The 26,832-nt window shown below is 52.2% G+C and overlaps 10 protein-coding genes across 10 annotated transcripts; 6 read left to right on the top strand and 4 right to left on the bottom strand.

Moving 5' to 3' along the window:
* Positions 1–1,299: 1,299 nt before the first annotated feature.
* Positions 1,300–3,678, top strand: NCS54_01010100 (Spindle assembly checkpoint component MAD1; the record flags this gene model as incomplete). The annotated part of the gene is made up of 2 exons (XM_053155421.1): positions 1,300–1,413; positions 1,498–3,678. 2 exons carry the CDS (start codon positions 1,300–1,302, stop codon positions 3,676–3,678), a joined length of 2,295 nt encoding a protein of 764 aa, XP_053011396.1.
* Positions 3,679–4,893: 1,215 nt separating this feature from the next.
* NCS54_01010000 (PAD domain-containing protein) lies at positions 4,894–6,894 on the top strand (the record flags this gene model as incomplete). The annotated part of the gene is made up of 2 exons (XM_053155420.1): positions 4,894–4,933; positions 4,985–6,894. 2 exons carry the CDS (start codon positions 4,894–4,896, stop codon positions 6,892–6,894), a joined length of 1,950 nt encoding a protein of 649 aa, XP_053011395.1.
* Positions 6,895–7,113: 219 nt separating this feature from the next.
* NCS54_01009900 (Hypothetical protein) lies at positions 7,114–9,358 on the bottom strand (the record flags this gene model as incomplete). Its single annotated transcript, XM_053155419.1, has 2 exons — positions 7,114–7,492; positions 7,548–9,358. 2 exons carry the CDS (start codon positions 9,356–9,358, stop codon positions 7,114–7,116), a joined length of 2,190 nt encoding a protein of 729 aa, XP_053011394.1.
* A 2,697-nt stretch (positions 9,359–12,055) lies between these two features.
* On the bottom strand, positions 12,056–13,794 carry NCS54_01009800 (Hypothetical protein; the record flags this gene model as incomplete). The annotated part of the gene is made up of 5 exons (XM_053155418.1): positions 12,056–12,726; positions 12,779–12,938; positions 12,999–13,167; positions 13,221–13,516; positions 13,573–13,794. 5 exons carry the CDS (start codon positions 13,792–13,794, stop codon positions 12,056–12,058), a joined length of 1,518 nt encoding a protein of 505 aa, XP_053011393.1.
* Positions 13,795–14,375: 581 nt separating this feature from the next.
* On the top strand, positions 14,376–15,195 carry NCS54_01009700 (Hypothetical protein; the record flags this gene model as incomplete). The annotated part of the gene is made up of 3 exons (XM_053155417.1): positions 14,376–14,655; positions 14,712–14,877; positions 14,931–15,195. Exons 1-3 carry the CDS (start codon positions 14,403–14,405, stop codon positions 15,193–15,195), a joined length of 684 nt encoding a protein of 227 aa, XP_053011392.1. The 5' UTR covers positions 14,376–14,402.
* A 394-nt stretch (positions 15,196–15,589) lies between these two features.
* On the bottom strand, positions 15,590–16,666 carry NCS54_01009600 (NAD(P)-bd-dom domain-containing protein; the record flags this gene model as incomplete). Its single annotated transcript, XM_053155416.1, has 4 exons — positions 15,590–15,846; positions 15,894–16,228; positions 16,275–16,504; positions 16,562–16,666. 4 exons carry the CDS (start codon positions 16,664–16,666, stop codon positions 15,590–15,592), a joined length of 927 nt encoding a protein of 308 aa, XP_053011391.1.
* Positions 16,667–16,944: 278 nt separating this feature from the next.
* NCS54_01009500 (Zn(2)-C6 fungal-type domain-containing protein) lies at positions 16,945–18,585 on the bottom strand (the record flags this gene model as incomplete). The annotated part of the gene is made up of 1 exon (XM_053155415.1): positions 16,945–18,585. The coding sequence occupies one exon, from the start codon at positions 18,583–18,585 to the stop codon at positions 16,945–16,947; it is 1,641 nt and encodes a 546-aa protein (XP_053011390.1).
* A 442-nt stretch (positions 18,586–19,027) lies between these two features.
* On the top strand, positions 19,028–19,872 carry NCS54_01009400 (Hypothetical protein; the record flags this gene model as incomplete). Its single annotated transcript, XM_053155414.1, has 4 exons — positions 19,028–19,208; positions 19,267–19,421; positions 19,474–19,704; positions 19,759–19,872. 4 exons carry the CDS (start codon positions 19,028–19,030, stop codon positions 19,870–19,872), a joined length of 681 nt encoding a protein of 226 aa, XP_053011389.1.
* Positions 19,873–20,380: 508 nt separating this feature from the next.
* NCS54_01009300 (Hypothetical protein) lies at positions 20,381–21,769 on the top strand (the record flags this gene model as incomplete). Its single annotated transcript, XM_053155413.1, has 2 exons — positions 20,381–21,278; positions 21,717–21,769. The coding sequence occupies 2 exons, from the start codon at positions 20,381–20,383 to the stop codon at positions 21,767–21,769; spliced, it is 951 nt and encodes a 316-aa protein (XP_053011388.1).
* A 2,793-nt stretch (positions 21,770–24,562) lies between these two features.
* NCS54_01009200 (Amino-acid permease inda1) lies at positions 24,563–26,474 on the top strand (the record flags this gene model as incomplete). The annotated part of the gene is made up of 4 exons (XM_053155412.1): positions 24,563–24,877; positions 24,926–24,983; positions 25,037–26,157; positions 26,214–26,474. 4 exons carry the CDS (start codon positions 24,563–24,565, stop codon positions 26,472–26,474), a joined length of 1,755 nt encoding a protein of 584 aa, XP_053011387.1.
* Between the last annotated feature and the right edge of the window lie 358 nt (positions 26,475–26,832).

The raw sequence follows: 26,832 nt of genomic DNA, 5'->3' as shown, positions 1-26,832 counted from the left end.
GTTGCGACTACCTAGTCGCATACTCGATCCGGAGTCGGGGAAGGGAGGGTCAAGAGATCTCAGAGCAAGGTCCCCCAATGGCAGTCGCAGAAGAATACGTCAGTGGATACAAGACAAGAGCCTCTCTTCTCTGGGCAAGAACAGACGGAGACTGCAAAAGATCGTCGGGGCTGGGGAAGCTTTTTTCTGCAAGCGATGGAATGAAAATACTCAACATTACCCGTCACTTCTCCCCTCCAATGCCGAGCGGATGGAAAGATGTGGGTCACGAGCCACAAGGAACGGCTGCGGGATGGCCAATCACGTGCCATCTTGGCTTAGGGGAACAGGGTCCCCATCCCCTTCCCGCCCAGGTACGTACCGCTACTGGCCGAGAAAGGCGGGATGATGGATGCTACGTCACTTGGCGATTGGCCTTGGCAGATCGGAGCTTATGAGATGGAAGAGTTGGTAAACAAGATGCGTCATTGATCGAGAGATGGTTCCTGGTTTGTGCTTAGCTTCGCTGATTGGGTTAGGGAGAAAGGGGTTTGTTTTTTATCCACGTGGTTGACATAATGCATCGCAGCTCAAAAACAGGGCAGTGAGCTTGAAGCTTTGGAGTATAAGGAATTGAAGCTTCATGTCTCGTTGCCATGTTTGTTCAGCCCTTGTAGACCAATGAACGGAGCCAATTCCATGTTTAATGCATTTACAGTCATTGGTCACTCTCACAGGGACGATTATGGGGGGAGATATGCTGTGTTGATTGCTCAACAGGTTGGTTGTGATCATGCACCGTGGCAAAAGGCAATTGAATTGCAAACCTGAACAATCTGGTATGGATCTACGTTAGCTATGTAGCAAAGCAAGACCAGTACATGCACCAAAGAAAGAGGAATAGGCATTCATACAGTATTGAAACATGTATAAAGCTACTTTCAAAACAACTCCTCGTTCTAGGTCGCTCCCAGCTGGATACCGATTTCATCGGAACTGCCTGCTGTTGTTACCCTGGACTAATGGCGCGAACGGAATTTGAGATGGAAGCTATTCCTGGGACCCATGTCAACCTGTCTACTGTATTACTCTCAATATCAATTGGAGATAAAAGTGTTCTAACCTAATTTATTGGCTCTGGATGATCCCTAGATTCATGAAGCCCATCATTCGTTCAGCACAAAGCTGCTGGCAAGCTGCCCACTCAACACGGATCATCAACATCACGTGACCCACCCAGCTGCTGTGGTGATCGCAAACAAAGCATTCAAGGATCGCGCTTCCCGTCTCACAAGAAGCAACCTCACCACCCGCCACAAAATGCGCGCCCATACGCCTGATGGCTCTGGAGGCCGACGGGTCTCTTCTAGCAACAGGTTTCGAGCTAGCACTTCTGCCATCGGGCGCCCTCAGACCACTCTAAGAGAGTCCAGGGTAAGTCAACAACATTCCAAACAAAACAAACATTAGTTTTGCCATTATCACCACCATCAGCATTCTGACTTGGGGCATTCGTAGATATCCTCATTCCGAGCGAGTACTCAGCCGACATACAACTTCTTCACTGGCGAATCAAACCTTCCCCGTCCTTCCTCCCGACAAGGCCACACCGCCGAGTCTGTCCGCCCGGGTTCACGCGACAGTTTTAAAGAGAACATGGCGCCGCCCGATGCCGACGAGTATGAAAAGTACAGGAAGGAGATTGAGGCCTTGAAGGCCGAGATCGGCACCCTGCAATATCGCATGCAAACATCCGAACAAGAGAAGGAGATTGCTTTGTCGCAACACAACAGCAAGCTCGAGCAAGCGCGCCGACGAGAGCAGGATGAGGCACAGCAGCGCCAGGCCGCCGAGGCCGAGCGCGAAAAAGCAGCAGGCCAAACCGAAGCACTTCGAAAGGAATTGGAAGAGTTGAAAGAGAACATTGAAGGCGACAAGAAAGCCCTGGAGCGAAAAGCCCGTGAGGCAGAGGACGAAGCCCGCCTACTGCAGGAACAGTTGGAGGACTTGTCCACAGCCAAGGAGGAGGCTGCGCGCATTGCTGATCGAAAGGTTACCGACCTGGAAATGCAAATTGCCGCATCGCAAAAGTCGCTACAAGAATACGAGCAGGAGATCGACCAGCGAGAAAATGTCCTTCAACAAGCCCAGGCTCAGCTGGCGGAGAAGGACGCACAAATCGGCAACCTCGAGGCGGACGTGCTACGACTAAAGGCACAGAGCGGAGATGCCGAAACGATGGAGATAATCAGACAAGAACTGTCGGAGCAGGTCCATCATATTCGAAACCTTGAAGCGACCAATCGCGACCAGCTTTCCGAACTCAAGCACCTACGAGCGTTGAGCAAGGCAGTCGAGGTCGTCGAGGAGGAGAAGCGAAGTCTGCAGCGCAAGCTCGAGGCTGCTGAAATGGTCGAGGCAGAGCTTGCTGAAGCCCGTATTCAGCGACAGAGGCTCGAGGATGAGCGATTGGCTTGGTCGGCGTACTTGAAGAATGCGTCCGAGACTGGCGACAACGAGTTTGATTCCCCAGAGGCTGTGGCAAGGGCGCTTGTCCAGGAGCGTCTGACTACGGCGTCGTATGTGGAAAAGTTGGGCGCTCTTCAGGCCGAGATGACAGCAGCACAGAACACCATCCAGACGCTACAAGACGAAAAGGCTCAGCTCAAGACCGAGGTTGAGAATGCAAAGACATCAGCAAACGCCAACAACACCGACAAGGCTCGACTACGACTGGAACGACAACGCGCCCTGGCTGTCAAGGAGGTGGAATACCTTCGAGCTCAGCTCAAGACTTTTGATACCGAGGACGAGACAGTCCAACCAGAACAGTTTGATGAAGCCCGCGCGAAGAGAGTCCAGGAACTCGAGGATCTGGTGGACAAGTACAAGATGGAAGTGCAGAGTCTGCACGCTGAGCTGTCATCCGTGGAACCGTCTGCTACAGGCACACCACAGCCGGCAACTGGCAGCAAACGCTCCCGACCTGAGGATGACAATGCCCACGAGCAGCTTGGACAGCTTGCGCGCAAGAATCGCAAGCTGCAGGAGGAGCTGTCTAGCTTCCAGACCAAGGTGGCGTTGCTGGAGAAGGACCTGTCAGCCAACCGCGAGCAGCTCAAGGCTGCTAAGCAACAGACGCAGACTCGTGTTCTTTCCCTCAAGTCCAACCCGACATCGGACTATGAAGCCATAAAGCGGTCTACACTGGAGGCCCTTCAGAAGGAGAACCAAGACTTGCTGGCAACCCTTCGTTCCAAGACTGGCAACTCGTCAGTCCCCATGATTCCCACCTCTGTGCTTTCAGCGATGGAGCGTGAGATTGCGGCTGCCAAGGCCGAAACCGCGTCGGCCCAAAAGTCCGCGCGGCGCCTTAAGGAAGTCTGGGGATCTAAGTCGCAAGAGTTCAAGGAAGCCATCTTCTCGACTCTTGGCTGGACCGTCACCTTTATCCCGAACGGCAAGATGCGGGTCGAGAGTACATTCTACCCCTCACAAACAGACGAACATGAGAATTCAATCGTCTTTGACGGTGAGCGGGGAACTATGAAGGTGGGAGGCGGCCCGCGAAGCGCGTTTGCGAGAAGGATCAGTGATCAGATTGGGTTCTGGGTGAGGGAAAAGGGGTGCATCCCAGGCTTCTTGGCAGCGTTGACGCTGGAGTTTTACGAGGAACATACACGGGCGTCCAAGCCTTGAGGGCAATGTCGGCAGTGGGGATAATGTTAATCGGGATGGATGAGATGACGACCTATACCCTTGTACATATAGCCATTTACGTTATCTGGGAGTGCTGGTGTAGACAGACGCTCTTGGCTTGAGTGGGGAGCTTGAACTGCTCAAAGGCATCATTTGCCAGGCGTTTTGTTTTTAATTATTGATCTTTTGGCGTATTCTTTGGACGAGTGAGTTGAGTATTGGTCGTAGGAGTTTAGTTACTCAAACTCGAGTTACTCAGGCGTGGTTGAAGCCAAGAAGCCTGACTTGCCGACTCTCGCTCTGTTGGTATGGATCTAGACGAGAGCTGCCTGCTGACTTGCATGTCATGTCTTGCTTCAGCCTCATCCTATTGCGTACGCAACTCTGCCGTTGGCTCTCACTGGCATCCTCCCGCTTCTCAACGGACTATCCCGTCAACCCTTTCGCAGTCCTCCTGCCTACTTGAGTATGCCGTGCTACACGGCAAATTAAACAAGAAATCCTTGTGTAGCTCGGAAGACACTAAATTTATCTCATTATGCTTAAAAGGCAAACAAGGGTAGTAACCGTGTTCGCGTAAGCGCGTGGCTCGTCCCGCATCCCTGCTCGAGGCAGTGCAAAGTTCAAAAGTGCAGAGTCGAATCCGCCGTGCCGTTGCGGAAAGGAAGTTGTACGTAATGTGAAAGGGGGGAAGAAACAATATGATTGTTTGGTAAAGGGGCTTGGTTGCGTTTTTGATGCAAGCCGATTATGCTGAGCACCGTGAGGCCATACACGGGGTGAATACACTTTTTGATCTATGGTCGAGGATCGTCAAGGGATCTTTACGGGATAGCCAACCATGTAGCCTGCTTACGTCCCGCTCTTCCGGACTTGCTTCAGAGGCCCATCAAGGTGGTGGCTGTATCGGATGCCTGCCTCACTTTCAACCCCGCCTGATCCGATCGTGAATCACATAACGTTGTTTCTCTCTTTCGGAGGTTGCCTCTCTCGTAAGTCGGCACTGTCTGTGAAACAATGGGGGCAGGCCATTTATATCCATGTAAACTATGACTGGGGGCAGGGGAGGTGGAATACGGTTTCATGTAACGCTCTGATATGAGGATCGTCTTTGGAACGGTGCACATATAAGACGATCGGTTCTTGTCCTCGACTTGGACTCTTTTGTGAAGAAAGCTGTATAGAAGTTTGCTCTTCTTCACTGGCGACTTCACCATGCGCTTCTCCACCGGCAAAGTGGCGGTTCTCGCTTTGGGTATGTGGCTCTTTATCTTCCTAGAGAAACACTAGCTGACAGTGACTCTAGCTTTATGCCAGTCCACCTACGCCTACGGTCTCAAGGCAACCATCCTGGCGGATACGAACCGCGACGGAAAGGTTGACGTCAAGGGCGACTCCGACATCAAGGCTAAGACCACTTGGACGCCTGAGAGAGGAGCCTTGTTTCTCGCCAACATTGGCGATACAAACCAGCGATGTTCTAAGAAATGGGGTCCCAGCCAGGAAATCCCTTTTGAAGATGGCGAGACCTACTTGGATGAGTGTAACGATGCTGTCGACAACGTGCAGCGCAACCCCAAGTACCTCGCTCCCCTGCGGACCCTCCCTATTGCGAAGCTCAGAGCTTCTGCTAAGGGCAGGGTCCATGTCACGAACAAGGTTGCCGCTAGCAAGGTTCGCATCTTTGTCAAGGAGGGAAGTGAGTGGACGTTCGTGGGTGCCAACTACACCTTTACAGCTGAGGACCTCAGGGGCGGTCTTGAGCTGGGCATCGATGCTCGCGATGTCCGTCGACCCAAGGGTTGGGACGGTAAAGCTCAGGTTCACTTTACTGTCTCGGATGGAAGTCAAAAGGCGACTGACTCTGTTGCTTTGCGTGTTGCTCCTGTCTTGACGCATCACCATGCGCAGCTCGCCGAGAGAGTGTTTAGCACTGGTGCTGATGAAGACGGTGCTCAAGGAAGATTCGTTGCCGACTTGGAAGATAATGCTGCTGCCGCGGGCATTGATGAACCCGTCTTTTTGTTTGGCCATGGCGATATCTGGACCCAGGATTTCTTTGAACCTGGTTACACGAGCATCCCTGGACCCGATGGACCTATTGTTCTTCGAGTCATGATCCGGTCTGTGCAAGCTTCTCGTTCTTCTGGCCGGGATATCTTCCACCAGCTCCGCAACGACAAAGTTGGTGCTGTGCAGCACCACGGAGACGGCGACACCATCGACTCTACTGGTAACTTGGAGACGATTCCTCCTTACAAGTACAAGGGGAAGAGCTATCCCGCGGGTCGTGTCATCCAGGGCCAGTGGGAGGGACGAAAGCCCCTCATGTTCAACTTTCTCAAGGCCCAGCAAGTTCAGGATCCCCTTGCTCTCGACACGGCTTGGCTCGCTGTCGGTCATGTTGATGAGTTTCTTCAGTTCCTGCCCGCTGACAATGAGCGAGGATGGGTTGTTGTGGTTGATGATCCCGTTGCTGGTGTGGAACTTCTCAAGAAGGCTTCCAAGGATGGACATGGAAGCACGAAGGCTCTCTCGAGGCCTCACCTCCCTGGTGAGGACCCAGTACAGTACTGTCTTCCCAAGGAGACCATCGACCAAGTTCTTAAGCTGAAGAAGTTTGAGAGCATCAACCAGATGGCTGCTAAGCGCATTGAGGGTAACATTGCTATCCTCAAGCGTGAGACGGGTCTCACCGATGATGAGATTCTTCGCGTTCCTGCGACATTTTACTACGCGTTTGCCGAGGGTTGGACGTGTAGTATCAGCCCAAACTCGACCAGCCCCAGTGCCATCCCGACTCCTGGCCCCTCTTCAACCCCAAGCCCTTCCAAGCTCAGCGCTGGTTCTTCTCTTAGCAAGAAGGCTGTTAGTGGCGGCCCGGTCTTCAAGGCCAAGTCCATCATTGAGGCAGCTCAGCCCCATGGCCCTGTTCAGCTTGGACGACGTGAGGTGGACCCCGAGACCCAGCTCGTTGCCTTTTACCCAGGAACCGTCAACGGCGTTGTCCTGGCAGACTCATTTGTCCTCGCTCCTAACCCCTGGGGTCCGGTCATTGACGGCGAGGACATTATCGCCAAGGCTGTGCAGGAGACGTATGCCAGGGCCAGCTTCAACGTGACCTTTCAGGATGACTGGTTCTCGCATCACCTGGGCATGGGAGAGGTTCACTGCGGCACCAACACGTGGCGCACTACGGACACCAAGTGGTGGTGAAGTTTTGTACATGAACTAGCAAGGTTGATATGAACGATAGGCACATAGAGGAATTCACTTTGAGTAAATAGCATCATAGTTTCGTAACAGTTGGACGTGAGGAACAACATGTACTGATGGCCTATGGCTGTCCAAGATATCTAGAGTGGTCTATCCAATTAAGTACAAGAAGAAGTTTAAGACATTATCCTCAAGAAAAAGGCGTCATCATGATTCCATCTACTCGGACTCCTCCTCCTCGTCATCACCACCGTTGGGGCAGACGCGGTTGAGATGGACGTCATCCAGCTGGATGTAGAAGGCGTCGGGGTTGCTCTTGCAAGAGAGCTCGAACGAAAGGACGGCCGTGTCGCTGGTGGGGACGACGGTGTTGTAGCGCTGGACGTACTCGTTCCAGGCGTTGGCGTCGTAGAAGGGGTCAAAGTCGTCAAAGTTGACTCCGTCGAAGCGGACGAGGATGTCGCACTCGTAGAAGGGGAGGTGCTCGCCCTTGGCGACGTGGTACCAGTAGCCGAGGTTGTAGGTGGCGCCGGGGACGAGGCCGGTGACGGTCTGGGTGATGCTGGCCTTCTTGTTGCCTTGGGGCCAGCGGACGAAGCTGTCGAGATGTTAGCATTTGTATCATCGAAGAGAGAGAGAAGGGTGAAACTTACGCAGAGCTATCACCAGAGTGGCTGGGACGGTTCTTGGAGTTGGCGACAACACCAGACTTGGCCTTGAAGGTCCAGAAGGTGAAGGCCTCGTCACCCTCGAAGCCACCAGCGTCAACAGCGTTGGCAGTGTAGCAAGCAGGAGCATCGCTGGTGGTGGTTGACTCGGCAGTGGTGGTGGTAGACTCAGCACTGGTGGTGGTGGTGAAGTCAGTGGTGGTAGGGGCAGCAGTGGTGGAGGCGGTGGTCGAGGCAGTCTCAGAAGCGGTGGTAGAGGCGGACTCAGTCGAGGAGGCAGACTCAGTGGAAGAAGAGGCAGACTCCGACGCAGTGGTGGAGGCGGTCTCGGAAGCAGTGGTAGAGGCAGTCTCAGAGGCCGACTCAGTGGAGGTGGAGGCAGACTCGGAAGCGGACTGAGTAGTAGAGGCGCTCTCGGTTGTGGAAGCAGACTCAGTGGTGGAGGCAGACTCAGTGGTGGAACCGGACTCAGTAGAGGAGGAAGCAGACTCCGAGGCAGTGGTAGAGGCAGACTTGGTAGTAGAACCAGCCTCAGTGGAAGTAGAGGCGGACTCAGAGGCAGTCTCAGAAGTAGAGGCAGTCTCGGTGGTGGAGGCGGACTCGGTAGCAGAGGCGGCCTCAGTGGTAGAACCAGACTCGGAAGCGGACTCCGTGGTGGACTCAGTAGCAGTCTCGGTGGTAGAACCAGAGGCAGAGGCAGTCTCGGTAGTCGAGGCACCCTCAGTGGTAGAACCGGACTCGGTGGCAGACTCGGTGGCGGAGGCAGACTCAGTAGTAGAGCCAGACTCGGTAGCAGTCTCGGTGGCCGACTTGGTCTCAGTGGCAGACTCAGTAGCAGTCTCGGTAGCAGTCTCAGTCTCAGAGGCAGTCTCGGTCTCAGAGGCGGTCTCGGTAGCGGACTCAGTGGCAGAGCCTGTGGCAGTCTCGGTAGCAGACTCAGTCACGGACTCAGTACCAGTCTCAGTAGCGGACTCAGTGGCAGACTCGGTACCAGTCTCGGTAGCGGACTCAGTAGCAGTCTCGGAAGCGGACTGAGTGGTGGCGACAGTGGTGGGAGAAGAGACAGGCTCACGGATATCACCATCACCAAAGTCAAGTCTGTAGTCGTTGATGTTCTGGGGAGTGACCTGGTTGGAGATGAAGATGGAGTCGACGAAGACGGAGGCCAGACCACCAGACGAGCAGCTGGCGCGGATGGACAGAGGAGCCACGGAGGAGGGGACGTTGGTCGAGACCAGGGCGGTGTTGTAGAAGGCAGAGGCACCGGTGCTGTAGATGAAGGTGGTGAAGAACTGCTGAGAGCCAATGTAACCCTCGAGAGTGCAGATGTTCTGGGTGGTGGGGGCAGTGAGGATGAAGTAGAAGAAGCGAACCGTGTAGGGAGTCGCAGTGTTGAGGTCGGACAGCTCCTGGCTCAGGCTGGCAGTGTCGCCGACAGCTCGCTTGTGCTTGGTGGGAATTGAGCTGACAGTGAACTTGACGCAGTTGTTGTCGTTGCTTCCGTCACCCTTGTAGCCTCCGGTAGTGCTGCCCTCAGTGTTACCCTCAGTGGTGAAGTTGGGGATGTTGCTGGGGTCCTCGGGGTCGATGTCATGGAAGCCACCGTTCTGGCAGAGGTTCTTGATGATGCGAGGGCCAGTGGTCTCAGTCGAGGACGATGAGGCGCCAGAGGATGTCTCGGTGGCAGAGCCAGTGGCAGAAGTAGACACAGTGTTGCTAGGTCTGCAAGGACCGGCGGCAGCAAGGTCGAGGCTGCCCGAGAGGGCGAGAGCCGCCAAGGCGACGAAGGAACGCATGATGCAGGAGGGGAGGGAATTAACGAATGAATGAACGACTGAACGAGGGAGTAGAACGAGTGAATGGCCGAGTTGGACGGTTGAAGCCTCAAAAACCTCTCTTCCTGAAGGACGGGAGAGAGGGGAGAAAGGAGCGATATATACCAAAGCCAAGACGGACGATATTGGGCGATGACCAGACTCCTCAATAGACCCCCTCGATAGTCTGCCTAAACTGCCCCTAACTTTTGTCAATATTGTCAAGCTACTCCGTAGTTGTTTATCAGGATCCGTAAATGTCATGGAGATGATCCTAATCTGGCGGCGCAGCTGACGCCTCTCAAGTCCGTTGACCAAGCTATTGAGTCTAAGTGCGCCGCCAGATCCGCAAGGCGACGGGCTTGATTCCTCGTAAAGGAAACGCCATTTTTGCGTGGCTTGCGGAAAAAGAAGCAAAGGAGTCAGACAGAGCCTCAGTGGCATTTTGCTTGAACGTTTTGTAACATTTTGTGTAGATTGTAAGTTGTCATGAAAGCCAAGCCCATGTTGAGATCTATCACTCTGGGGAGAGTTGCGACCCGCATCGAAGATCACAACCCAAGCTTTTACCCACAGGTCTCACCCACCCCTAGGACTTCTTCCTCCTTCTCTCAGCAAGGATCTTCTAGACTAGAGACCGTTGCTTCTTCCTGGGACGTTGGTCATGTTCGGCCCCCACCCGGTGACATACCCGAAGGCCTGGAACTGGGAAAGCCCGCATCGAATAAGCGCCAGCAGATTCGATAGCGCCACAGCCCCTAGCCCACCCCTTCAGCCTTCAGCCCCTGGGACGTTCAGCGAATGCCGAGAAACCGGGACCTGCATCACTAGGTTGACAAATGTGGAAATGAGGGTTTTCATGTGGCTTTTTTCTTCTCGCCCACTCGAGAGGAGGCGTCGGGACGAAGCGTGCCGTGGTGGGAAAAAGCCATGGGAATCTCTGGCCAAAAGCCACACTCGAGATGGAAAGGGACATTCTAGTAGACGACCGGTAATATGACGTGCTCTGTGGTTTCTAGGGGATTGGCCCGTAGAGCTTGGACATGGGGGATCGTCTCGGGCTTGGGGGGTAGTTAGTTCTCTGGTTATCTCGAGACTATTTGTTTCAACTATGGGAGACTAATTTGGACTGATTTTTTCTGCTTGATTGCTCACGGCATTTTAATACGAACTTGCGAAGTGATGACTGTGTTTAGGTGCTTGGCTGCTGGTTGTCTGGTTGGATGTGACTGTTGTGCAAGATAAACAAAGAAAGATGAGATTACTGGTTGATTTTTGGGGAGGCCATGTGGCATCCACGTTTGAAAATGAGGTGAGATTGGTTTTTACTCGTCAGGTCAAAATGGCACTCTTGCTTGGCGTTACTTCTTTTGAACTGGCAACCAGGTAGCTGAACATGTGCTTGTAGAGCTGACTGTGATTGCCTGCATCTTGCAGGTCCTTCGGGAAGCTGCCTGGGGTCACACGTGATACGCCACCTGTTAGTATCGGGTAGCTCGTACTTCCTGTCAAGTTGGCATGGAAGAAGAGAGAACATTATGCTTTTGTTTACCGACATCAATAACATCACCATAAAATGTCAGAGATAAACAAAAGTCTAGAGCTCACGACCACACCTTCCGAGGCCGCTGAAGCCATGTCCACGTCCAACATCGATTCAGCGCGAGAAGCAAGACGAAAATGGGAAATGGCAAAGCAAAAGAAGGTCAAACGCGATCGAACGTGTACACTTCACAGAAACGACTACCACGCATTTCTACAATTCGCTGTCCCGGGAGAGATGACGAGGCCCGAGATTTGCCAGTCGCATGACCGATGCAAGGCTGATGGGCCCTTGGTCACGAGCAGATACCGAGTGTGCATCCTCGCGGCAAAGCCTAGATACTTCCACCCTGAGTGCTTCGAGGACAGATACGATGTCCCATATATGATCCCAAGGTATTTCAAGATGGAGGCTCCCGAGATGTGCGGGCTCATGGTGCACAAGTGGTTTCAACACAATAGGCTTGTCAACTTGGATGCTATCGCCGAGTACATTCTGCAAGATTGTTGTTACCGGCTTGGCATGTTGGAACCGGGTCGGCCGATGCCTGAGCTGAAGGACTACACGACAGGAACGGGAAATAGATGCAGTTTAAAGGATCTGGTGAGCAATGCCATGTGTGGCTGCTTTCGCAAGAAAGCTCAGGCTCTTGCAGGATAACTCTCACCAATCTGGACCACAGACGCTCTTGGGGCGGGAGAGTCAAGAGATTGTGCATTAGATGTTTGCTATAACAAGAATTGGCAGTCTGGGACCGCTATAATTAAAAACGGCGCGCGATAAGGACCCCTGGCGTTCTTTTAAATTGTGCATTGTCTTGAGCATGGATGTTGTGGGGTGTGGGGGAGCAATGAAGGGATCGGTATGTTCCGAGAGAATCCTACAAAGTCTATTTCGATGCAATTGGCCTGTGGTGAGTGAGTACCAGTTCAATATCTTTAATGTCCCTGTCTACTTTGCAATGTTTCTTGAATTGCCATAGGCTTGATATTTGGGTACTTCCTGGACACAAGTATGTACACGAGTCGATATTGACAAAGTCGACCTTGGAAAGTAAGGAATTTCATCAACACGGTGGTCTCAAACATAACACTGCTGACTAGGTTTGTATCAACACCACCCACTGACTCGTCTGTTTACGCTGGCTGTTGTACCGTTCCTATTTCATCCATGACCAAGTTCAGGTCCATCACCGTCTGCTGATACACCTCATCCAGCTGTAGACTCTTCTCGACCAGATTCCTCATCCTATCCGCAATCAGGGCTCGGTCATAACCGCCCTCGCCCAGCGCACCCAAATCGCCCCCCAGCATCGTAACCGCCTTCTCCAGTTCGTGACGTCCTATGGATGGACCCTGGACGTGTTGCCGCATCACCTGCACCATGAAAATGGTGGCTAGGTCGGTTCGGACCTCCTCAAGGGCCTTCTTGACCTCCTTCAGCGCGATCCGTCCCTTCCTGGCCCTAGCCTGGGCATTCTGGTGCGCTACCAAGGCCATTTCTTTCTTCGCTCTCTGATCCAACGTGACGCCTCCGCCTCCCAAAATGCTGCCCCCAGCTAGAGTATCTACCAGGAGGTTGGTGAGGATGTCGGGTTGAAAGATGGCCGCGATGACAATGGCAGCCACACCGAGAACCCCGATGGCAGTTGCTGCGTATTGATGGGTACGATGCTTGATCACCTTTCGGTCCCACTTGGTAAATTCCTCCTTGTCGACAACCTGCATCGACTGCTCGTATCTGGAGAGATGGACCATGGCTTGGCGCAAGTCTAGGATTGTATCGACGATGCCTTGATTCGTGAGGTCTGAGATGATGCATTAGCCCTAGACGCAGTAACATGTTGATCTGAGACATACTCTCTCCGTTCGATAGCCGGGTAAGCCTGGGCTCAAGATTCCTGGCCATGATGCGGAGCTGCTCGAACGAACTTGCTGCGTTGTTCACTGGGACGGGAGACACGGCCGAGGTTTCATCCGGGAATGCCACGTCTTCACCTCCTTGGACGGTCTTTCTTGCCTTGGATCTGATGTCAGCACGTATCAGATATGACCGACTATGGCTACGAGCAACACTCACTTTCTCAAGACCACTTTTCAACCATGGCAGCTGAGAAGTGAGCTCATGCAGGGTTTTGTCAGTGGTAGCGAGTACGTCGCCCGCCTTTGATATGTCTCCCCCTTCGAAAACCTTGAAGGCGCAGACAAGCGCCCTCAACGTGCTGAGAGTTATGACCCCCGCCTGCAGTCTATGTGCGCAATTCAGTTAGCGTCGGGGCGGTAGAGGTGATTAAGTACTTACATTTCCATCATTTTGTCCCCTTGAGATATCGGGTCTGGCCTCAGGTCTCGTTGCAGGCGAAGCTCTAATGGGAAGAAGATAAAGCTGTGGGCATACTGACGCTTAATGTCTTCATCCGTCATTTCCTCGCCGCCTACAGTTGCGAAGATGTTCATTGCATGAGGGGCACTCTGCAGTCCAATGACGAAATAATTGTACACAATTTCGGGAGCGATATGCTTGAAAATGTCTCGGACGCCAGAGTGAGGATCTCCTACCGGCTCGGCGTAGGTAGCCTTCCTGTGTACAAAATCGACCTGCCAAGTCAGTGTGGTTGGACCACTCAAGGTAAGTAGGTTATTAATGAACCTACCTCGACCGGAGCATATTCATCCCGGCTGGAGACGTTGGGGGGCTCTACCACCTCAGCTGGATGGATCCTCCAGTGTGTTTGCAGAGCCTTGTGAGTGAATAACTCTGCTAGATTGCGGTTGAACTCGGGACATCGACCCCGAACATGGTAGTGCCAAACTTGCAGACGAACAGTGACCCGAGGGCCCTTTTCGGACTTGAGACCGAAGCCAAAGAAAGACATGGGGACCAGGGGTAGGGTAGGTGGGTTTTCAGGATGTCAGCATGACTCTACGGCTCCGGGGCGCGGGGTTTATCAACTCGAGCCCAAGGTAATATTGGAAATCAGGCTCTCAGATATGGCACCAATGGACGACACAGAGCGGCCAACAGAAAGCACCTCAGTGAGGGCTGGTCGAGAAACACGGCTGGGGCCTGACGAATGGTGTGTCTCGGCAGAACTCCATTACGAGGGGGATTTGTCATGGTGTGCAATCTTGGCATACACCTTGAGATATGAGCTGAACAAAGTGCAAGTCTTGGGTGCCTATGAATAAAGCGTTGATAACTCATGGGCGAATCAGGGGGGATGGTAACCCGTTGTGGCGTGTAAGGGGAGCTGGCATTACTCAGCCAGGATAGCAGCTGATAAGGAGTACTTCTGAAGATACGAGATTTGTCTTCTAGCACAAGTACTTTCTAACTGCAGCGACCGGGATATCTGCAGCGCCCTGTAAGCCGTGGAGTTTCATAGGGGCCCACTCATCTGCATCCACGTCAACCCCCAGATATCAATCAGGCTGTGGCCACAACTTCCCTTCATCACCATCAACAAACATCAGAGCGGACACGATGGATCAGAGCGAGAACGAGGTCGATGAAGTCACAGCTCTTGCCGGCCCTCACCAGCAACATGTCGGAGCTAGACGGGCCTCGGCTGCGCCGTTCTGGAACACAGCGTCGCCAACCGAGAACGAAGGCGACATCTGGGAACTGTTTGAAGTCTATCGTCGATCGGCGAACCGCTACATGAACCAGTACTTCGACTGTCTGGACCGCCTACGGGCTTCTAGCGCTGAAATCAACGCGGGTGGTCACTCACAGGGTGCGTCAGGTTGCTCCTGGACTTTAGTTACACAGCTAATCTTCATGTCCATCCAGAAGTCGCCATCCGCGAAAACTCCGATGCGGAGGGCGATGTCTGGCTGCTTAAGATCTCACATGACAGCGCGGTACGGGATCTCGCCGCGCTAGACAAGATTCTAGACAAAGCCAAGAGTGAAGAAAAACCGCGAGTGAGAGACGTTTCTCCAGCCGTAGTTTTGTGGTAAGCTTCGGGGCAACCTTGGGATCAACTTCTCTCGCTAACACCCGACCTAGGACTTGTACATGCTCTGTTCTGGCCTTGGGTCTACCCAAGAAGGTGCCTTGGGCCTTATTACAGGTCAGCGCCCTTGCCGGCACCCTTGCCGGCGCCCTGCTGCTCATTTTCCGCATCGTCCGGAAACCTCCCCGGGTCAACAGGCTGGACCCTGTGCAGCACAAGGTCCGAGACCTGATCCGTTTGTTTGAGCAAGGTGCGATGAGGCAGCGAGACCGGGGTGAGGTCCTCATCTCTCCTGTGGACTTGAACACATGCAGCTAAGTGACCTGGCATGAATAGCGCTGCCCTTGTGGGCTTGGTGTTGATATACTCTGTATTTGTTAAGCTCGTTAGTTAGACTGGTGTTGCCCGGCCTCGCCAACACCCGATACTTGCTTGCCCAATCCAGCTGTTTGCGTAGATCCGGCCGATGTCGAAGCTATCAGTCATGTTCTCAGCACTTTGCAGCGAAAGCCCATACGTAGGCTTCTCCCTCCTTATTGTATTGCCTCTTGGGTGGCTACTTGATATTCAATATGGATACACGCGAATACTGTTTGGGCCTGACAAATCAAGGCAGTGTGATTGGTACTCTGCTGAGGGGTTTAAATCTACATTCTGCCTCTTAACATGAGAGGCGATTGTGCTAGCATGGCGCGGAAGGACTGTCACCATCCTAACGTTCCCGCCCATTCTGCAGTGCCTCTCGAATAGTCACGGGCTTAATGCCCGGATACCTGGTGTTGAGGGAGCCATCATGTGGTATGTCAAACTGTCCCGTAACGGACCAGATGCCCAGGAGAGCCAGAAGCTGTCGAGTCAAGGCCTCAGGGAAGGGCGACAGGGCGAGCTCTGCCTTTTGCGCGGGGAGCTCGGTAGTTTCGCCCCTCTGAAGTTTTTCCAGAGGGTCGTAGGTCACGTCGAAGGAGGAACCTTTGAGTTGTTAGATGGCTTTACAATTGAGTGGGTCGATGACTTACCTGTCACTTCTTCGGCCACCTTGACAAACTCGTTCCACGTCGTCTTTTCTCCGTAGCAAACAGTCAATTCGTCCCACTTGGGTTCCTCGAGAAAAGCGGCGACGAATTTGGCCACGTCGTATGTGTAGGCGAACGCGATGGGCTCATTGCCGGTCCCAGGGATGGCTGCTTTCTTGTTTGCCACGTCGATGGCGAAGGACAACGGAGGTAGATGAGTCTTGAGCGAGGTCAAGCTGTAGCAATCGAGAAAGTAGCCGACTGCGAAGCGAGTCCACTCAAGGTCTGTCTTGCGAAGTGCTTCGAGGGAGGCTTTCTGAAAGATGGATGTGGGAGACCTGACTGTGGTTAGCTTTAAGATCGTCGGTGGCTTGGGACACTCACATCTCGCTAGGAAGAGATCCCCAGCCACTCATGATGAATCGCTTCACGGAAGAAGACTGGCCTGCGGCTCTGATCAAATTGGTCTCGGCTGCGGAGGCTTCCTCATTTGCGACTTGGATAGCGGATATGACTGTGTGTACGTTGTGTTGCTCCAAGGCAGTGGCCACAGCTGCAACGTTGGCATAATCTACTACAACATGTACTGGCTCTCCGGGTTTACTAGGACTTGCCTATTGGAACATGGGTCAGAGTGCAACGTGGAGTACAGATAGTCGTGGTAGGTTCACCTTGCGGCCCAGGACAATGACCTTTAATGACGGAGACTGGGCGAGGGTTTCGACAATGGTGCGGCCGACATGGCCTGTGCCACCTGCGATAGCGATGACCTTCATGTTGAAAGAGTAGAGAAATGGAGGGAGTGTGACGTTGTGTGAGGAGAAAGCTGAGGTTGTGGTGTCTGGGTTGGAACTTTTCGCCAGGAGCGAGGAAGTGAGCCTCTATATAGTAAGCCCGTTATGTCCACGAATCGTTTCACTTAAGACGTGCTATGATGAGTGGAATCTTGGTGAACACTTGGTGCTGACGAAGCTCAAACAATGGTACCTTGACTGTCTCCCTGCGTGAGGCCGCGCGCTTTCCTATTTAGGGAACCCTGCAAATGCTATTGCGGTCATATCAACAGGAAGTGAACACCATCGACTTCAAAGCAATGACAAAGACTCCATGAATCCTTGTCTAGCTGGTTTCGAAGTCCCCAGATCCGCTCCATCAGCCCGAGAGCTTCCTTAGCTGTGCCAAATGCTTGAAAGGGTCCCATCGCCGACACGACGCTTCTGAACATGTCCTCCTGCTCCGATGCTGCTAGGCAGCCGGCAACGCAGAACGGCCACATGGTGCTGCGGAGGGAGAGTTTCCAGGGCATTGTGCTAATGATTTCCAGGATGCGTTGTACGCCGTGGAGGATTCTGGGGTGTGATGGGTCCCAGCCTTCTATAATGATTGTGAGATAGAGCATTGTAGCGTGTATCCATGCCTCCACCACGGGAACCCGATTTTGAGTTTGGCTTGCCGAGTTCGAAGTAGTGACTAGACTATCTTCTAGCATCCGCTCAAGCTCTATGCTTTGGTTTCGCACCTCTTCTGCTATGGCTGCCCTTTGCGTGGGTTCAGCTGAGTGCTTCAAGGACTCTAGCCTTGCAACCTCTCCCAGAGCTACGAGAACCCACCCAGGGCACCCGACGTAGTCTCCCATACGGATCCCTCGAGTTTCGTCATGTGAATAGTCGACAGAAGGATGACGATCAGCAATGAGAGAGCGATGGTAGTGCTGAAGGCGGGGAGGAGTCTTGAGGGAGACACTGGATATGATGTCCGCAAAGACGAGAAATGCGGCAAAGAATTGAAAGGAGGCCTGGTCAGCTGTCCATACACTGAACCCCAATTTGATTCCGTCGAAAAAAGGCCGATTTTGATCCATGGCTCTCAACACGACACCCAGATCATGTTGCCCGTCTTTCATGCCATGAGTCTCGAAAATGTCATTGAACAAGGCCAATGCGGCCGTCAGATGCATGTTCCAATCGCCACCTCTCGCCATGGTTGTTTCAAAGATCAATAGCTGAATAATGCCTTCCAAGACATGCGTTTGGCGGAAGATATCGGCTTTGGTGTGTGGAGGGGCTTTGCTTAGGCCATCCATGTCCTGCCTAATAATCTTGAGGGAAGTCTTCATGTGAAGCGCAAGTGTATCCCACACATGCTGCTCACACGGTGTACGTAGCGTATGGCTCGCATCTTGGGCGAGACTCAGCGCGAAGTAATAGGCGCTGATGCTCATTGCAGTGTGTTTGATGCCTAGCTGACCCTTGAGGATGGCCAAGAACCAGCTGCGTCCGCCGCTTATGCTTGTGGGCTGATACCACGGGAATAAGAAGGGGAACACTGTGTCTAGGTATAGTGTCATGAGGAAATCATCCGTCTCATCTTGGCCGGTTGCGTGCACTGGCGCAGCAGAGCTAGTCGACGCTGGGCTGTCAATCGAGGGTGGGGCTTGGAGAGAGGTAGAAGACTCTCCAAGAGGAAGAACTTGGACAGAGAACTCCTTGTCGCGACGTGATGAAGAGCCTTGTCGCACTTGAGCTTTGATAGCCTTTGTCATATCATCCTGCTTCTGCCCGCCATCCATCCACTCAGGCCTCACGGCGCTGTAGTGGCAGTCAATGTCCAGACCAGCACATGCACTGCAGATGGGTCGGGTTCGGTCGCATTTTTTCCTCCGAAGGCGGCACGTCCAGCAGGCCGGTGATGACATGTTGTGAATTACGGCGTTAACGGAAGTTTGCTGATGCTGCGCCGTGATTAAGGTGGTGAGAATGAGTGGGGGATCTTCATCAGGGGTAGAGACGCGCGCTGCCCGAGAAGGGTAAAGCGTCTTTCGTCCTGGCGCTAATGGTCAGCGACAACATGGGTTGAATGCATGGGTAGGCATGAAGAGGGCCATATCTGTTCCCGTTCTGTTGTTGAGGAGTGTCTTATAAAGCATGTTGCAGGAGTGCGGCTCTCAGGGGACCTATTATAACTCAAATCATCCGAGCTGCCCTCAACCCTTGTGAGTTGCTTACCAAGATGCGATCCTTCCGGGTTGTTTGAGAGGGAATGCGTTGATGGAAATCGAGTATAAAGCGTTTGTATCTTCTCTGTCTCAGCAACCGCAAAGTGCCCAGTAACAACTTGACCATCAACACACGGTCAAAATGTTGTTGCAGATTCTTCGCTTCACACTCCCCACTTCCACCACAATCTCAAGCACTGCATTTTCGAGCCTCAGAAAAGCTGTGGCAACAGCTGGCGCTCAGATCCAGTACTTTGGCTACTCGGTGCAAACTCGAGCGGCGTCTCTGCCCAAGAAGAAGCATGAAGTGTCCTGGATAATCCGTATGTGACCTCGTCAAACTCACGGAACTGTAAACATCGCTGACAAGATTCTTGATAGAATGGTCGGATAATCTGGATCTATCTCAGCGACCCGCTCTCAGAGAGCCTTTCGATGAGCTGTCACAGAACAGCGCCACGAACTTGCTGGTCGAGGTTGCGCATGACGACCCAACTAATCTGCTGACCGCGTTGAAAGCGCCTATTTGCGAAGTGGTAGGTATTCATACTTGTGCCGAATGCCAAAATATTTAACATCTCGCTGCAGGTCGCAATGAGAATGAAACCGGATGCGGCTCTTTCGGACCCTCCACTTGACATATCGATGCACAAGACGTATACCGACTGCTACCAGATGCAGGGCTTTGTGGGAGGCGATTGGGGCTATGCGGTCAATACTAACTCTACTGGAGGCGGAGATGTGGATTTGGTTGAAGGGCGGCTCCAAGGCGAGCAACGCAGGCTTGCGATATACTTTCTCGGATGGGAGAGTGTCGAGGTATGTTGCATCCTCAGTCCAGAAACAAAGGAATTTGACTGAGAAATTTACTAGCTCCACGAAGATGCTGGCACTACTGCTATATTTGCCGAGGAGATGGACAAGCTGGGGCCGTGGATGGAAAAGGAGAGCGGTGCGTGGTATGTCACGCTCAAGAAGCACGAGTAGAATGCGTGAAAGCGGCCCTAAGAAACTTATGGAACTGGAGCTTTGGTTGAAAGTTTTATGTGGTGCTGCGCTGGGTAAAGTTATCAGAGAAATTGTTTGTGCGAGATAGTCGGGAACCCCTGGATCACATACTCGGACAAACTATAACCTTCTCGAACTCTCCATAATTTTGTATTCATTACTCAGTGTCTGAGACCATTGTGATTCAAAAGACTTCTGTATTGTAATTTTAATTGGAAATTTGCCCAAGGTGCGGGATTATGTTGGGCTGTTCACAAACATGGCATTCCTCGCTTCAATCAACTTTAGAGGCTTAGTTTCTCTGGCCATCGCCCTACCCCTTTCAACGACATGACTAAACTTTAGAGGCACAGATTCGAATGCTTGGACTCTTTATAAAGGATAAAGTTTGGGCATATATTTTCCTGTTTCTATTCCTTTTCATTCTCTATCAAACCCCTCCCCCAACACTTTCATCACCATCTACTCATCTATCCCTTTGTTTACAATGTCCTACTACCATGATGACGATGACATTGATTGTGGTCTCAGCTGCTTTGGCAGTATCCGAGAAATATTCACGAATCGAAATAATGGATTTGAAAGGTTTCATTCCCTTGGCATAGACAACCTGTTTGGCTCTTCTCAGCCAACTCCCCCAGTCTTCAAGACCATCACCGCAATCATATCACCATACCACATGGGAGTTCGCGACAAAGAAGTCGCCTGCGGTCCCGATGCACTGATACAAGCTGGTCTGCTCGAGGCTTTGCGTCAGCTGGGTCTCGTCGTTTACGAAATTGTGCTTGAGCCCGTCGACGAGTTTGAGGGTGAGATCGGTAGAAGTTTTGAGTTGCACCGGAGAACATCCAAGGCTGTTACTCGGGCTGTTGAGAGTAACTCTTTCCCACTAATCCTCTCTGGGAATAGCAGCTCTACTGTTGGTGTCATGGCGGGCATCGCCAACTCGCGGCTCTATCGCGATGCTGATCTCCCCGGGTGTCTCTGGTTCGATGCCCATGATGGCTACAACACTCCTGACATAATTCTCAGCTGCTACCTGGATGCTATGGGTATTGCTATGCTGGAGGGGGAGGCCTGGAAGGCACTTCTTGAGACCATTCCTGGCTTCAGACCGCTGAATCTGAAGCGAAAGCTGATTCACTGCGGCATGCGCGATGTCACTGAGGAGCAGAGACACCGTGTCGTTCACGCTGGCTTCCCCGTCGTACGGGGGAGTACAGAAGAAAAGGTGAACTTTAAAGACGAGCTCCAGTCGCTGCTGATCCAGAAAGGCGCCTCTCCTAGAGTGATCCATCTCGACCTGGACTATCTCGACACTTCTGCTGGCATCGCCAACAAGTATGCCGCACCCGGTGGCTTGTCCAAGCAGGATCTAGTGGGATGTATGGATACGGTGCCGGCAAGGTGCAGAAGTTTGGGAGACGTCGATATGAACAGAAGGGTTAGAATCACACCGTTGGAGTGTCATGTTGAGAATAGTTTGCCAGTTTCATTTATACGGTCTTGTCAAAGTGAAAACTCCTTCTAAAGTTCAAGTCTGGTGGATCGCATGCACGGTTGATGTCGGCCTCTGGTGGTGCCGGCTGCTGACCATGCCACTCCACAAGGAATTCATATTGTTCAACGGAAGGATTTTCATGTACTATAACAGTAGGGAACCTGTGCTACCGGGAGTGAGGCAGAAGGCCATTCACGTCGTGGCCCGAGAGCAGATCAAGCTGGTCTATCCCTCATGGGTGGTATCTAGGCATTCAGACATCTCAAAGAATAAGAAGAAGGAACGGATTTGTAAGGCTATACAGCACTAATTCAAATTAAAGACATGCTTATCGCTCTCGGCTGGCAAACGACCGTACCCAATATCATCATTTGAGGAGCCATGACCAAATGTGCACCCCATACACTCGATGATAACCTCCCTGGATAACACTCGATTCGATATTGGAGCCCAACTCGGCCCCCGGCATAGGGTGCAGATGACAAAGGGCGCAACAGGGGTTCCGCATTTTCTTGCCGAGTTCGTCCTAGCCCCTGGTGGGTTATCAGCCTCTCTTCTCGCAGGCATCTTGCTACTCGTCAGGAAAAACGGGCTCATGATGCGACTTGGCGTTGGTGTTTACCCCGAATATTTTTGCAAATTTGAAACTTATGGGGCATCGCTTAAGTTCGGCCCTTTTGTTGGAGTCGTACTCGTACGTGATGTCGGATGTTGGTCGAGTCTGCCCTGGATTGGAGAAGCGGTATCAAGCTGAAGGAATGAATGGGGGTCCCCCCTCACGAGACCACCTTTGGATTCTTTCGAGAACGAGCCAAGTTTTCCATTACTCGCGGGGCTCGGCCTATAGTGGTCCCTTACGGATGGCCATATCCGGGATCGGCGGGGACTGGTAATACTTCCTTTATGTCAGCGAGCACAAACGTAAGCCTATGATTTGTTGCTGGTTGCCTTCTCGTGGTACTTCCTGGGACTGTCATATGGTTTTTATTGTGAAAGCATTTCGTGAACCATGGCTTAAGATGTTATACGCTAAGGTTTCCAGTGGCTTTCCCTCCTTTGGTTATTTTTCATAATGCTTCTAATATTTACTGATTGCCTGAGCCTCAAATGATCTAGCAGAAAGCAGGCCGGGGCTCTCGTTGTTGTCACTTTTGCTGCCATTAGGGTAGGCATCCCTTACTTGGCTGAGATAGTCTAGGTTGGGTGGAGACGTTGAGCAACTACAACGTAGCTGTTGAGTAGGGCTAAAGGCTGTGGTTTCAGGATTGTCTTGGTAATGCGCTACACTCTGTCGGTAGACATTAGGAAGGGGAGCATGTCGAAAGAGAGCTGACATACCAGGTTGTTACGGAATTTGAAACTTCCCCGGACAGTGGACAGAAACTGGAGTGATTGCGGAGCTGGATAATCGGACAGATTCCGCCTCAGTGGTTTCAAAATTCAATTCTCTTCCCAACATGTAGTAGTTTAGCTGACTTGAGTGTGCTAATGTCCAGTCTCGGCATCTCCCCGCGGTCTGATCAAGACTTCCCCTTGGCCCGGTTGGTTGGGACACATAATATGGGGTCGCTTACCCACGGGAAAAGATTGAAAGCGTCTTCCACAGGGCGCAAACCTTCGCCATCGTCAGCCCCAGGTTTCTACTCCAGGTTTCCTCAGTGGGGGGGAGAATCTAGATGGATTCCGTGGGGAAAACCCCGCGAGACGCAATGTTTTTGTTACCAAATAATCTGAACGGTAGCGCATGGAGATCTGGGGTCTGGAATGGGAACTGCAAGATTGATTGACCTGGGGTAAAAGAGGGAGTGAGAATGGATATTGATGATTAATGCGGACTTTGACGTGAGGCCCACGATGCGCCGCCGGCCAAACTAGGGGTTAGTTGCCGAGTGGATGATCAACAACAAACTTGACGGGAATGGATTTGACTGGTAATATGGAATAATTACAATGGAGAAGCTTGAAGCAGTTAATTGCTGATAAGATAGATGTATGCACATGGGCTTGTGTGCTTCTAGAAGACAGACTGCATGCTCATTTACTCCGCATGAACCTTTGATACCATCTGCAGATTCAATACAAAGAGCCTCAATGAGAGAGTTCCTCCTACACGTGGTTCTCCCCCGACGTCGGCGCAAGGTCAACTTGACCGGCGGCGCCGAACATGACACGACCCGGCGGCGGCGGCGGAGACGGCGGGGACGGCGGGCCGCCGACGAGGTCCGGAGGGCGCGCGGGCCTAGTCCGGCCCTGGTTTCTCAAACATAATACTAACGTAATGTAAATAGAAACTCGACGGGGCATGACTCGAGATTTGACAAGGCAAAGGGCGTGATAAATTTGCTTGGCTCATATCTCGGCTTCTTTCCTTGAGGCATCTTTTTGATGGCTTGTGATGAGTGTGTGTCGGTTTTTTTAATTGATCTGTGCCGCACAAGGAAACGTTCGAGAATCATGTATGGTCATGATGGCTTGGCTGGTGTTGGGGTAAGTGAGGAGTCGCGCAACTTCATGCATTCAACAACCTGCGATGAACCTTTTAAAGCACCCACAATCAAGTCTGATAACAATTTGAATAAACAATTATAAACTGCAAATGCCAAAGAAGCCATCACAGGCTCAAAATGACCCATTCTACCTCCCAATCACTCGGTTCCTCGGCCACATGCCTGTCCATGAACTCCAAAATTTTGCACCCCCCTCCCTGTCCAGTGGAGAATGCATCCGTGCGGAGTAGGCGGATTTCGTCGGCTGAAGCTGACTTGGAGAACACAGGTTCGCGCTCCACTGTCAGTGCATGAGAGATTGACTTCTTCAAGATGCAAGATAGACTTGGGAACCACTGACAGTTTTTCCCCATGGAGATTTACGTAAAACCATCGACTCCTTTAATCCGGGGATAAAGAAAAAACTGTCATATCTTGGAAAACGCGGAGTAATCAGACTGTTCTTTTTGTGAGACCATGTGTGGAGATATCGCGTAGCGTCCTCTTGCCCTTGACGGGGCCGAGACTAGAGATGGGATGGGATAGTACTAATACCCTCGCCCCGTTCAGTCAAGCTCTGGTCTTTTTCTTTTTTCTTCTCCTCAAGCTCATCTTCTGGGGGAGATCCAGATACCGGATTTATTTCACAGCATCTCTCCGTCTTTGGAGTATACCATTCACCATGTCGGTCGAAAAAGTTGTCGACACAGCCCCCGTCACGGGCGAAAAGGCCGTGGCAAAGGACGGTGCCTTTGCCGAGGAGCAGGCCCCTTCTATTCGAAATGAGGGCCTCGTGGGAACCGGACAGGAGTATGAGAAGGAGGACTTTTTGACACGTACTGGTTTGAACGCCAGGTCTTTTCAGAGGAAGCACTACGGCCCTGGCCTTGTCGAGCTTGATCGAAAGATGAAGCCGAGACATCTGCAGATGGTTGCTATTGGAGGATCTATTGGAGCTGGTTTCTTTGTTGGATCTGGATCTGCTCTGGCCAAGGGTGTAAGTGACGACATCTCATTGCTGGTTGACAATATGCTGATCGTGTAGGGACCTGGAACATTATTCCTCGATTTCTTGCTCATCGGGATCATGGTTTTCAACGTTGGTAAGTCAAGAAATTTTGTCTTGCTCACGTACATATCGACTGACCACTTGTAGTCTACGCCCTTGGTGAGCTCGCCGTCATGTACCCCGTATCAGGCGGTTTCTACACCTACGCAACCCGCTTCATCGAGCCCTCATTCGGTTTCGCCATGGCCTGGAACTACGTTCTCCAGTGGGCTGCCTCCCTCCCCCTCGAGCTTACCGTCTGCGCCATCACGATCCAATATTGGGCCCCTGATATTTCTCCCGGCGTCTGGATTGCAGTCTTCCTCGGCGCCATCATCATCCTCAACGTCTTCGGCACCCTTGGATACGCTGAGGAGGAATTTTGGGCTGCGTGCTTCAAGCTCACGTCGGTCTGCATTTTCATGATTGTCGCTCTTGTCCTTGTTTGTGGTGGAGGTCCTTCGAGTGGACGATACGACACATACTCTGGCTTCAAGCTCTGGCAGGACCCAGGTGCCTTCAAGAACGGCTTCAAGGGCTTCTGTTCTGTCTTCGTCACTGCCGCCTTCTCCTTTGCTGGCACTGAACTGATCGGTTTGGCTGCCGCTGAGGCTCGTAACCCTACCGAGTCGGTGCCAAAGGCCGTCAAGCAGGTGTTTTGGCGAATCTGCCTTTTCTATATCGTTGCTCTGTTCTTCATCGGTCTCCTGATCGACTGCAACGATGAGTCTCTGCTATCTTCTAGCTCCTACTCCAGCACGAAGGCGTCGCCCTTTGTCCTTGTTGGCAAGTATTCTGGCCTTAAGGGCTTCGACCACTACATGAACGCTGTCATCCTGTCGGCTGTTCTGTCTCTCGGTATTGCTTCAGTTTATGGAGGCTCTCGCACGCTCCTTGCTCTTGCGCAGCAGGGATACGCGCCCAACATTTTTACCTGGATTGATCGAGCTGGTCGCCCTCTTCCCTCAGTTATTTTCATCATTCTCTTTGGTCTTCTGGCTTTCCTCAACCTGGATGCCGCCGGTCCCGTCATCTTTGACTGGCTGCTGGCCTTGTCTGGTCTGTCTATGCTTGTCACTTGGGCTTCCATCTGTGTCGCCCACATCCGCTTCCGAGCTGCGTGGAAGCACAACGGCCGCAGCCTTGATGAGATTCCTTTCAAGGCCATTGGTGGTGTTTACGGCTCATGGTTTGGTCTGATTTTTGTCATCATCGTTATGATGGCTCAGGTAAGAAAGAGACTCAAAATCCATTGTCAAGATACACAAGCTAACAGCCTTCCCAGTTCTACACTGCTATCGTTGCCCCCCCTGGAGAGTCAGGAATGGGAACAGTTGAGGGCTTCTTCAAGCAGTATCTTTCCTTCCCCATTGTGCTTCTATTCTGGGCCGGAGGATGGCTCTGGAAGCGAACAAAGTGGATTAAGATTGAGGAGATCGACATTGACACAGGTCGACGTGAACACGACTGGGAGGCTATCCGTGCCTACCGCGCCGAGCTGGCCAGCTTCCCTGCTTGGAAGCGCCTCGTTTATACCATTTTCTAATTACTTCCTGCTTGCTGTCTTGGGACAGAGAGATGCTGGAGATGAGCTACGTGAAGGAGCAGTGGATTGTACATATATGAATAGACACCATCACACATCATGCGCAAACCTGGTCGAACTGCCTCGTGAAAAGGCATTCTTCTGAGAACAGTAACAACGCAGAGCGCTTCCACAATGCTTCAAATTTTGAAGAGCTAATGTTCTTTGATCACGGCTGTCAACGAGCAGTTCTGCCCATAGCTGGATCAGTGATTCATTCATTGGCAACAAGAATTTCTTCGTGCTGACTTCAGTGTACCGGCTGACTCAAATGCGGTGCAAGCCAATGTGCCTCTAGTGTTAGCAGTGTGGGTGATTC

The sequence above is a fragment of the Fusarium falciforme genome, chromosome 8 (assembly GCF_026873545.1).
Source record: "Fusarium falciforme chromosome 8, complete sequence".
Lineage (NCBI taxonomy): Eukaryota > Fungi > Ascomycota > Sordariomycetes > Hypocreales > Nectriaceae > Fusarium > Fusarium falciforme.
The sequence above is the reverse complement of the archived record's forward strand: the minus strand, read 5'-3'. Positions and strand labels throughout refer to the sequence as shown.